General features: G+C 32.8%; 3 protein-coding genes across 3 annotated transcripts; all 3 read left to right on the forward strand.

Moving 5' to 3' along the window:
• Positions 1-774: 774 nt before the first annotated feature.
• On the forward strand, positions 775-2,903 carry LOC18040850 (thioredoxin Y1, chloroplastic). Its single transcript, XM_006434412.2, has 5 exons — positions 775-1,228; positions 1,315-1,403; positions 1,713-1,890; positions 2,411-2,481; positions 2,606-2,903. Exons 1-4 carry the CDS (start codon positions 1,052-1,054, stop codon positions 2,474-2,476), a joined length of 510 nt encoding a protein of 169 aa, XP_006434475.1. The 5' UTR covers positions 775-1,051; the 3' UTR covers positions 2,477-2,481; positions 2,606-2,903.
• Positions 2,904-3,409: 506 nt separating this feature from the next.
• Positions 3,410-5,845, forward strand: LOC18040703 (protein SET DOMAIN GROUP 41). Its single transcript, XM_006434413.2, has 5 exons — positions 3,410-4,208; positions 4,285-4,324; positions 4,417-4,517; positions 4,615-4,713; positions 4,814-5,845. The coding sequence occupies exons 1-5, from the start codon at positions 3,603-3,605 to the stop codon at positions 5,825-5,827; spliced, it is 1,860 nt and encodes a 619-aa protein (XP_006434476.1). The 5' UTR covers positions 3,410-3,602; the 3' UTR covers positions 5,828-5,845.
• A 5,030-nt stretch (positions 5,846-10,875) lies between these two features.
• Positions 10,876-12,044, forward strand: LOC18040704 (abscisic stress-ripening protein 2). The gene is made up of 2 exons (XM_006434414.2): positions 10,876-11,331; positions 11,599-12,044. The coding sequence occupies exons 1-2, from the start codon at positions 10,975-10,977 to the stop codon at positions 11,779-11,781; spliced, it is 540 nt and encodes a 179-aa protein (XP_006434477.1). The 5' UTR covers positions 10,876-10,974; the 3' UTR covers positions 11,782-12,044.
• The last annotated feature ends 372 nt before the right edge of the window (positions 12,045-12,416 follow it).

Below are 12,416 nucleotides of genomic sequence, written 5' to 3' on the forward strand. Positions count from 1 at the left end.
TAGTTATATTCAAATATTTTTTTTTTAAATACACTTTTCTAAGTTCTTAATTTTCATTTGATTTGTTTTATTATTAAAACTCAAAGTATTATTGTGCTATTTTTTATATTTTTAATTTTATTATTAATCTACACACAAATTAAAAAGTTATATGAGTGATAAGTTTTTTAGTGTTAATTATTGGCTGAAATAACACATATTTCAAATTATAATTTCAAAGTAATTTTAAGTATAAAAATATTTAATCAATAAGAAATCAAAAGAGAATAATAGATTATTTTAAATTTGTATAATTTATTTTAGTTAAATAGGAAGTAACACACACACACACACACACACACATATATATATATATATTAAAAGGATTGATTATAAATTAAGTAATTTGTTGGAAAAAAAATCTTTATGTGTTTAATTTTTAATTATCCTTAATTGTTATTTTATTTAAAGTGGGGTTTTGTAAGAAAAATGTAGGGATGCCAATAGCTCCACTCATTATGTTCTTATTTATTTTTCAATATTTATTATGAATCCTTTTGTCAACTCCTTTTATGACCATTTTATCAGTTTTGTATATAAACATCTAAATCATGAAAAATAGTCATAGTTATGTTTAAAGGAAAAAGTAAAAGAAAAATTAGTTGAAAGAAAAATTAATTACATTCACCAGATGAATTTCAAAATAAAAATGCCACGTGGGATTAAAATTCTCCAAAAACAAAAGGCTGAACACTCTTTTGCAAGGAAAAAAGAAAAAAAAAGTTCAGAAGCAGATATTCTTCAGAGCTTAAACGAGAGTCTTTTGCAACCGTCCGATATAAACACAACAGAAAATTTCCAACCATCTGACGACTCACAATACGCCGATCTAGTGAATTATCCTACTATCTGCCCAGCAAATTCATGCCGCGGTTATCTATGTCGCCTCCGCATTGCACCTACCAAATAAACAGATTCTTTTTCCCCTCCAAACCTGTTGCTCTCTGTCGATTACATCCAAAATACAGAGCTAAAATATTTATTTTAGGAAAAAGTTTGACAGTCAATTGCAATGGCGATTTCTTTGACGGCGTCTACAATTCCTTCATTAAATGCAAAAGTGTCCGCTAGCAGTTCATCAAAACTCTCTCGGCTGTCTTCTCTGCAATTCCCCGTGCAGTTGCGCCGCCTTCGAATTTCTAACGGCTCGAGAACTTCATCTTCCTCCAAACGTCGCTTACTGCCAGTGGTACTCTTTGATTGTTCTTTGTTTTGAGTAGTTTTTAATTAATATTTGTTTACGAGTTCCTTAATTGAAATAATTACTTTCGGTAGGTTGAAGCGAAGAAGCAAACATTTTCGTCACTTGATGATTTGCTGCAGAAATCTGACAAGCCTGTGTTGGTTGACTTCTATGCCACCTGGTAATTTTCATCCTTCGCTCAAGAAAATTTTAACATTGTATAATGAACATCAAGTTGATTACTTAGGCTATATTTTTTACTTAATTTTAATAACAAAGTAGCTAAATTGTTTGGTGAGCATTCTTTTTACGACAGCTAATGTTGATTGCCTAGCCACTTGCCTGTACTTGTCAGCCAGTAATTTCATTCCACAGCTTGTGATTTTGTCTTTGTCTTGTTTGTTAACAGTTACCATCTAGTGTTTGCACTTCAAGTTTGTTAAAAGGTTTTATAAATTGAAACATAGACAACTCATGATATGGTTTGCAGGTGTGGTCCTTGTCAGTACATGGCTCCTATCCTCAATGAAGTTGGTGCTGCTCTGAAAGATAAGATTCAGGTGGTCAAAATTGATACTGAGAAGTACCCTCAGATCGCTGATACATACAGAATAGAGGCCTTGCCAACTTTCATTCTATTTAAGGACGGGAAACCTTCTGATCGCTTCGTAAGTCAATTTAATATTGCTTTTTTTGTTTTCCTTACAATTTATTTGTGCATCTTTACAAAATCATTGTTTATTCTCTGTGAAAATGCATTAAAGTGTCAAGTGACTACTATGAATAACCCGAAGATCCTCTCTTTCCCATGCCTGTAAATTTTGGTGTTGATATTTGGATTTGGAAATTCTTTTCAAGCATTGTCTTTCACTTTATTGGATTCCGCTATAATCGATGTGTAGCTCTGGCCTCTGAGGGTTATCCAATATTCCAAAGTTTGTTGCTAGGCCTGGGATATTTCCTTTACACAAATAGTATCGTCATCAATAACTTATGCATTTTTTTGTTTGAGCCACTGGTGTATTTTTGACTCAGTTAACTGGCATCAGCAGTATGCGCATATTGTCATTGTATGATTCTTTCTCGCTTTTCGGTTACTTTTTCTGGTAGCTGTTGCCACAGGTTAGTTCTTTCATATGCCTGTGGACATTAAGTTCAATAACAATCCTGATGGTTGATTGTTTTCAGGAGGGTGCTTTTACTAAAGATCAGCTTATCCAACGCATTGAGAATTCATTGAGCGTCAAGCAATAGTTGTGGTGAGCTCTAGTTTTTATTTATTTCTACTTTTGAGTCTGCCCCAATTAGTCTATGTCCTCAAAGAGCCCTTTTAATTGCCATTCTCCTGTTGGCTCACTCTCTGCTATTTTTTATGTTTTGCAGTTTCTCAGGTTCTACCAGGAAACCAATGTAATCAAGTTGTTAGATTGGAATATTGAATTCAGTAAACAGGGAATTCACAAGGAAATTGTCTTTTCGTTTCTTTCCATTTTTTATTTTCGAATCTCTTGTATTTTTACCTAAATTTTATGACCTATTTTTTTTAGGTTATGCTGCTGATTTTTTTAAAATAAAAAATTTTGATGACCTACTATATTGAAATTTTGGTGTGAATTCATCATGTTAATGGTGCTGTCATGGCAGTTTCTGTGTCTCTTTAGTTTGTTCAACGATCTTGGTCTGCAGTATAGTGGATGACTACTGACTAGTAATAAGGGCCCACGCGACACAGTAAAGGGCATATAAGATCCTCCAGAATGACCAATGCTTTTCAAGTTTCTTGACTCTAAATAATATACATTTTAATTAAGGTTGTAGATTTCAAGTATAATGCATTGCGATATCATCGCTTTATCTATATTTTCCCTGAAGTTTGAATAATATAGTTACAAATTCTTATATAAATTTATTTTATATAAATTGATATGATATAATTAAATTAAATATTTTTTATTTATAATATTTATTTTTATTTTTTTAATTAATAAATTAATATCAAATCAGTTTGTCCAAACTTATTTTTACAAAAATTGATGATTGTGTCTTATAGACTCCTCATAATTTGCGGGGAAGGAAATTGTAGGCTTTTGTTTTTGTTGTTGTGTTTTTTTTTTTTTTTTCCGGTTTTTATGAAAACCAATTGAGTGAAAAAGCTATTAGCTATCTAATGAACTGGTGTTACTAAAACAACCCTGATTGGTGTCAACGCTGAATTAATAATAGCGGTGAGCAAGGGGGGTAGGGTCGTCTATTAAATGAGATTATACCATATACCGTCCCGGTGAGAAATTGCCAAACCTCGAGGGAGGTAAGCGATATTACCCTTTCCTATTCTACTTATCGACTCCTTCTCTGGCATCGGCTGATCAGCAACGGGGAGATGGAAATGGAAATGCGTGCGAGTGAGGAAATAAGGCAAGGTGAAGACATAACGCCACCATTATTTCCTCTCACTTTCGCATTTCACGACTCTTTACTCGACGGTCACTGTTCGTCTTGCTTCTCTCCACTTCCTAGTTGCTGCTCCTCCCTCCCCCTCTCCTCCGCCGAACTCCGCGCCGCTCTCCACCTCCTCCACTCCCCTCTTCCCACAACCTCTCTTCCTCCTCCTCCTCGTCTCTTCGGCTTACTCACCAACCGAGATAAGCTAATGTCTTCCTCCGACTCCGATGTTGCGTCCAAAATTCGAGAAGGAGCGAGGGAGATGGCGAGAGCGAGAGGGAATTTGTCCGACGACGTCGCTTGGGAGGAGGCTGCGTTGTGTCTGGTGATGACCAATGCCGTTGAGGTGCAGGATGATAAGACAGGGCGTATTTTAGGTATCGCCGTGTACGATAAGGATTTCTCTTGGATCAATCACAGCTGTTCTCCCAACGCTTGTTACCGCTTCTCGCTTTCTGAGCCAAATGCTCCGTCGTTTCGCGATGAAAAGAAAAAGCGGATTGCTCCTCACGTTGTTTTCGACAGCACTGAGGCTGAAACTCAAGTAAAGTCCCAACTATGTTGAAATTTTTTTGAATTTTTTAACTGACTTGAGCAAGTCGGTAATTGATTTGATGCAGGGAAAGAGTGATGTTTGTATCAGTTGTGAATTAAAAGAAGGTTGCTAATGCTAATTGTTGTTCATTTCTATATAAATTTTGCACATTGTTTGATTTTTGCATTTCTTAATTTCATTTAATTTTATTTTCAAGGAAGTAAGAGACATGGTCCAAGGATCATTGTAAGGAGTATTAAGCCAATTAACAAAGGCGAGGAGGTAACTGTTGCTTACACTGATTTGTTGCAACCCAAGGTACTACATTCCATTTAAAATCAGCTGATCAGGCATGTGTTTTATTTGATAATTTTGCATAATTCTACATTGTTCAAACCAATTTTATTTTGTTCAGGGAATGAGGCAATCAGAGTTGTGGTCAAAGTATCAATTTGTCTGCCACTGTAGGAGATGCTCTGCATCACCCCCAAGTTATGTAGATATGGCCTTAGAGGTAAAAACTTTATGTAAATTGTCCGCGGGAAGATCTCAGTTGCAAACGAGTGGTATGACAAGTATTGAACTCTCGAGGGCTTTTTTTGTTCTTTCCCCAGGAAACCTTTTCTTCAAATCCCGAGTTTTCGAGCTTGAGTTCTGATTACAACTTCCTCAAGGACGAGGCAAATCAAAAGTTGACTGATTGGATGGATGAAGTTACATCTGAATATCTATTAGTTGGTGATCCTGAATCTTGCTGCCAGAAGCTGGAGAACATCCTTACCCAAGGTCTGCAGGGTGAGCTGTTAGAATCCGAAAAAGTGAAAATACAGCTAAATTTGAGGTTGCATCCCCTGCACCATCTCTCACTGAATGCCTATACAACACTGGCATCTGCATATAAAATCCGTTCAATTGACTTATTAGCTCTCAATTCTGACATTGATGGACAGCAATTGGACGCTTTTGATATGAGCAGGACAAGTGCCGCATACTCATTCCTGCTTGCTGGTGCGACTGACCATTTGTTCCGATCTGAGTCATCTCTGATCGCAGCGTCTGCAAATTTCTGGGCAAGTGCAGGGGAGTCCTTGTTAACTCTTTCTAGAAGCCCAGGGTGGAAATTATTTGTGAAACCGGAATCACCTATGTCAACCTCATCCCCTGAGAATCATGAATGCTCCAACTGCTCGCAAGTGGACAGATTTCTAGTGAATCCATTTCTTAGTCAATCTCAAAATGTGGATTTCCAGATCATATGTAATGAGTTTCTTGCTTGCATCACTAATATGACACGAAAAGTTTGGGGTTTTCTTATAAGTGGATGTGGGTACCTGCAAATGTTGAAAGATCCCATTGATTTTAGCTGGCTTCGGCAGTCTTCCAATTTGTGCCACACCCCATGCTGCAGTGATGAGGAATCCAATAAGGAAACCGAGTATCAAGAAAACATTTGCAGAAGGGTAATGCAGCGGTGTGATGGTAAAGAAAGGATTACTATCTTTCAGCTTGGTGTTCATTGTATAGCTTATGGAGGATATTTAGCAAATATATGTTATGGTCCGAATTCCCATTGGCCTTGTAAAATTAAAAATGTTGTACAAAACGAAGAGAAATCGGTTCATTGTTGAAAGAATTTTCAATTTTCCTTGCCAGTTAAATTTTAAAGAACTATATGTGAAAGCGCCACTAGAAATGACTAATATGTTTAATGTGCCATGGCCATGCTTTGCGAGATCCTTAATATGAAATTCTCCTCTAAATCGCATATGAAGGAAGATGAATAGATGATCAAAAGCGCTAGTCAGACATAAGAGGTCGTGAAATGGGCATGGGCCATGACTATTTTGTATCGAAAACAGAATAATTCCAATTCACACCTTTAAGTACACCAACGCGGTTCGGGGAGTCCAACTTCAAGAGTAATGCACCGATTTTTTTTCCAAAAAAAAAAAAAAAAAAATTGTTACAATCCACCTGTACATTAATCTACTGGAAGCCTATATACATACATTTTATATAACATAATTTCAGATTTGGAAATCCACCCTTATATACCACTGCGATTCAAATCCAATGTAATGCAGTGATGTTAGAACTGAATTTTACTTGGACAATTTTTAGTTACACTCTGAAATTTATTTTCCATTAAAAAAAAAAAAACTAATTGTTAGAGTTTTTGATCATCTAAATTGTTCGACAGAAATTAAGTCTATGCTGTCTCACAACTTCTTTATTGAATACGAAACAAGTGTGCGTACATAAATGTATTTCCATGTTTATGATTTTCTATATCACTACTTTAATCACAATTCAATTTTTTTCTGTAAATTTTTTATACTATTTCAAGAGATTTGATTGCCAGTGTAAGCTAACCAATAAACAACAATATTACTCGTCAAAAAAAAGAACAAATAACAATATCGAATGGAAAGTTTTCAATCACAAGCACACATATGTGAGGCGAATGTAATGTTCTTCCAGAAAAGCTTTTGGTGACCTCTCAGTAGGCTAAACAAAGCATTAATATTTCATGTGATGCCTGTATGGTCTGTTTCAATTGATATAAGAAGTATCAATGATTTGGAGGTGCTGTTGCTTAATGAATTAAGCTCCTTCATACACGTTGTAATTGGGGATTGTAGCTTCTCCTTACGTGTATGGTGGAGCTGGAAGCATGTGGCCTCAATGGAACCCAAATCTCCTTCATTAGTGTCAAAACAATTTAGTTGTTGAATCAATTAGCACTCATTAGTGTCCGAAGTTTCTAATTGCACAAAAATTAACTAAAATGGAATACTAGTGTTAAGCTTATCCAACAATTTAGCTCAAGTGATTAATTTAATTAAACTTACGTGTCATTATTTTTTTTGGTCTGTGATCACTCAATTTTAATATTAATTTTGAACCCCTTCCAATCAAACATGAACAGTTGGCCTTACCTCGATCCTACAGACTCGAACCTCTGGTTGTAACATGACATAAAATCAAGCAAATCAAGAGGGGTCTTAATTAAACGTTAGAACATTAGGTTACGCAATTGTTAACATCACATTACCGAATCAATCAGAACCCCACCCATCAAAGTTCATCAACCACACAAACCGATTTTAGTACTTTTCCATCGATCATTATCCTGCCTATAAACGTGGCTGCACGATCTTGTTTCCATGGGACCCGTTAATAAGGCAAGTCCATACTCATATTTTAATATACAGCTGCATTGATTTATTAATAGTTTCATCTAATTAGAGGGAATATAATCTGATGCAGTTAAACTTTATATAACCATCAATTACATGTTAGTTCTTTAAAATAAATTTATAAATTTAATAACATTATTTATTTATTATATGATTGATATAATATTTTAAAGGTATTCTAAAATTTCTCCACCTCTACATATATATATATATATATATGTACACATGTCAAATGACTTATGCCTCTAAGCTTTATTTCCAACACCAATGTCTCTAAGCTCCCAACGTTTTGGATTTCAACATTGTTTTTTTTTTTTTTTAATTTGGATTTGGTCAATCACTATGTTACAACAGTTGCAATACTTTGGATTACCAACAAAAAAATTTATCTTACTTTAAAAGTTGTTTATTACAGTATTTCAATTTTTTCATTATACAAAAATATTTGAGCACCATAAGTCATTCTATGATACTGTGTTAAAATCATGACATCAATGCTATAATCAAACATAAGTTATATAATTAAAATATAAGATTTGTGAATTTAATATAAAATTTGTAAATTAATATTAACTATAAAATAAAATATAAATTTTGAAAATGGAAAAAAAAAACCTTGTAAATGAAAGGTAAAACTAGTTAATATAAAACTAGTAAATTGATATATTGTTTGTAAACAAATTAAAAACTTAGAAATATAACATAGAACTAGTAAATTAACATTAAGTACAAAATAAAATATAAAATTCAGAAATTGAAGATAACACCTCTAAATGGAAGGTAGAGTAAGTAAGTTAATAGAAAACTAGTAAGTTGGTGTACTTAGGGTAAACAAAATAAAAACTTATAAATATAACATACAATTAGGCCAAGTCTCGGTGATGAGCGCTCACGTAATGCCCCAACTACATCTCAAGGAGGCTATTGATATATTATTGGTAAACAACACAAAAACTTACAAGTATAACACAAAACTAATAAATCAAATTAAGTGTAAAATAAAACATAAATTTTGAAAATAAAACACAAGACTTATAAATAAAATGTAAAACAAGCCAATCAATATAAGAGTGATAAATTAATGTTTTACCAGTAGACAAAATAAAAATTTACAAATGTAACATAAAACTTATAAATTAATATTAAGTGCAAAATAAAACATAAATTTTATATATTACACTTAAAATGTATGAATAGAAGGTAAAATTAGTAACTTAATTTAAGAGTTACTTAAAAAAAAATGTAAAAAATTACGAACATAAAATAAAAACCCATTGATTACCTTATATATTTGATTTTGTATTTAAATTGAATAATGATTATTTATTGTTCTTGTGATACATTTGATGTTTTATTAAGGATAAAACTTATTCTCAAAGTTAAATAAGACTTATTAAGGATAAAACTTTAATGTTTTCAAAGTTGTTTTAAAATGAGCTCATTTTACATTTTTCTACACCTCAGCAACAACATAAATGGTTTCTGAATATAAGTAAGGAGTAAAGTTTAAAACTATGCATAAAACTCAAAATTAAATCTAATTTTATTGATATATCATATATGTCTAGTAATAAGAATATCTTTTTATTTTGTTTTTGTTTGATCTACATTAAGATAAATAATTTCACTTAATTAACTTGTGTCGTAAACATATATTATTATAGAAAATTAAAAAAAAAAGTTTATAAACATTCCAGAATGAGCATAGAGTTTATAGTTAAAACAATTCAACAAAACCTATTCCACTTGTTTTCAGTATAGTTTTTTTTTATTTTCAATTGATGAGTGATTTTTTTCCTTTATTTAATTAAAGTAAATGGTTATATTATTTTTCACTAAAATAATATAAAAACAATGTTAATTATTTTAATAATAATATTTTTATATTAATTTACTTATTCATAGTCTTATATATAATTTATAAAATTTATATTTAGCACAATACTAGTATCATAATTTTAATCACAATATTATAGAATTTCCTATTTATAATAAAAATAGAAGCTGATAACCGTTACATTTATTTATGACTATAGTTTAAAGTTGAGAGTTCTATATAATGTTTAATATTATTCAACCGATAACACTAAAAAAATAAAATTATTTAACTTTTGATGATGACCATTACATTTATTTTTCTTTTAAAAAAAATGGATATTAAATGGTGCAAACAACTGTTGGTATTAAATATCTAGTCTTGCCGACACATCAACTGCCATTGGATTGGGACCCATTTAACTACCGGCCATAAAACAGTTTGGACAAAACTTAATCCTGAAAAATTTGTGGACCCCTCCTTTTAAAAAATTAAAGAAAAATTACGTGTCAAAACAAGAAGAAAAAATTACAATGATGCATTATTGTTATGTCAAATTATCACACATAAAATAAAGAATTTAAGCAAAAGTCTTAAACCATTATAAATGTGAACATATGGCAGATTTATGATATGATGGGTCCACCTATTAAATATCTTTTTTAGTGTGGATATACGTGTTTCATAAAAGTATAAATTTAATATTTTATAATAGTATAAAATATTTTATAAAGGGCAAACGTCAACACTTTAAAAAATTTTTTTTACTATTTTAGTCAGTATTTTATTTTTTATGAATCGATCCGGTATGAAAGGAGATTAATCTAAATTATGATACCAATTTAAAAATACTTTCTACAGTTAGGATCCACTCAGAATTGATAAAAAAAAAATTATCATTACAAAGAGTGAAAAAAAACAATCCAGTTTTGAGGGTTACTAAAGCACTAAAAAAAAATATATAAAGCACAAGATATTTTAAAATTGGAGAGAGTTCATATAAAAAAAGGGTCTTATTCATTAATGGATATGACATACAATGCAAAGTTTCGCAGTCTATTAAAGCTAGAATTAATTTTATCCATTAAACTGCTCTTTTCCTATTTTATGGATAATTCTTTTGAACCACTGTTGAAGTATTTGCAATTTGTGACTAAATTGTCTCAGCATGAAGTCTCGTTGGTGAAACCAACCATGTCCACATATGACGAAAATAAATGAACCAACAATAGACCAGTCACATTATTATTATTATTTGAGTACGTAAATTGATTTTTTTAGAGTAAAAAGAAAAAAAAAAGATTTTTTTCTCCGTGAATTTGACTTTTTCTTGTGGTACCGAACCAACCATAGAGTTATTACCTCTAAAATTTTCTGAAGGTTAAGATTTTTTTTTTTAAAACAATTAAAATCATCCCCAGAAAGAGACTCGAGTACACGTGTCAAAAAATTGAAGTTTCTAACGGAGTTAAGAAATAAGAATATGTTAAAATAAGTAAATTAATGCATACATATCAAAAAAATCTTCCAAATATTAATTAAGTAAATTCAGATTAGTACAATTTTATTGATTATTTGATTGTCACCCAGAAAATCTAAGAAGATATTGTTAGCAACCCTTACTATTTGGGTCACGAAAAGCTTATAAATAGACGCACATCCCCCATACTACGATCATCAGCAACACCAAAAACACTTTCTTGAAGTAGCGTCTATTAAATTTCTCTTCTGCTATCACTTTTTACTCTATTAATTAATAATGTCTGAGGAAAAGCACCACCAACACGGCCTCTTCCACCACCACAAGGAGCATGAGAAGCCTGAGGGTACCACCGGCTACTCCGACACCGTCACCGGCTACTCTGATACCGCCACCGGCTACTCTGATACCCCCACCGGTTACTCCGACTTGACCACCGGATACTCTGATCAGTCAGCCACCGATTACTCTGAGACTACAGGTTATCCGGGAGACCGGCGCCGGCCATCAGAGATGGAGAGCGGTGAGTATGGCAGGAAAGAGGAAGAGTTTGATTACAAGAAGGAGGAGAAGCACCACAAGCATCTCGAGCACGTTGGAGAGCTTGGAACTGGTGCAGCTGGTGCTTTTGCTCTGGTAAAGTGCTTCTTCATCAAAGTGCCTTTTCAATTGTTTGATGGTATAGAGTTTCATTTCTCATGCATGCTTGGAAAAAGTGTTTTTTTGACAACATACTTATATATAATACCGCGCATGTAACTAGGTTTTTTGCAGACACTGGCAAAAAAAAACAAAAAATCCCATTATTTTCTTTTCATTCTATCTTTATGTTGACCCTCAAATTTTTTTTTTTTTTTGTTGGGGGGGTGGGGGGGTGTTGATACGATATTGTAAATGGATCAGCTTGAGAAGCACAAGGCAGAAAAGGACCCAGAGCATGCACACAGGCACAAGATAGAGGAGGAGATAGCCGCGGCAGCAGCCGTTGGATCGGGAGGATTTGCGTTCCACGAGCACCATGAGAAGAAAGAAGCCAAGGAAGAAGACGAGGAAGCTCATGGAAAGAAGCACCACCATCTCTTTTAATTAATTATGTGATGCGTGCGCTACCTTTTTTAGTTTATTATAATTATGTGTTAATATTTTCTGTATTTTATTTGTTTTTGTTCGTTAATTATCATTGAGCACAGAGGTAGCTATCTGCAGCCCTAAATAATACCCTTGTGTGTTTGTGTGTATGGGTGAGTCTGGTGACTTTTGTAAACAGACCGGAGTTATCTGGTTATGTTGTCATCTTCCATTTATATATATGTTGATAATAAAAATTAGTTTTAATTGTGTGTTTATTATTTATAAGATTTGACCTCATGATCTGATGTTTTCTCCAATCTCAGCTGTTGCTTTAGAAGTTGGGATCATCTGTTAATTATTATTGTTTTTTAAATGAAGTGAGCTGACAACCATTGGGCTAAAGACTAATAATTCAACATCATAAATAAACAACTCTCTTTGCCGTGATGTAATTTTATTTGCCAATGGGATAAAGTAAATTTATGTGAAATAACATTTATTCTATGGACCCCCAGGCCAACTTTAGGGGAACATTTTCCTAGAATTGGCCTGGGGAGCAGCTGCGTGGTGGCAGCGCAGCTGCCCCAAACGGATTTATATATTTATTAAATTTGTTAAAGGAATATATAAAGTTTAAATTAACCTACAAC

The sequence above is a fragment of the Citrus clementina genome, unplaced genomic scaffold (assembly GCF_000493195.1).
Source record: "Citrus clementina cultivar Clemenules unplaced genomic scaffold, Citrus_clementina_v1.0 scaffold_5, whole genome shotgun sequence".
NCBI classification, from domain to species: domain Eukaryota; kingdom Viridiplantae; phylum Streptophyta; class Magnoliopsida; order Sapindales; family Rutaceae; genus Citrus; species Citrus x clementina.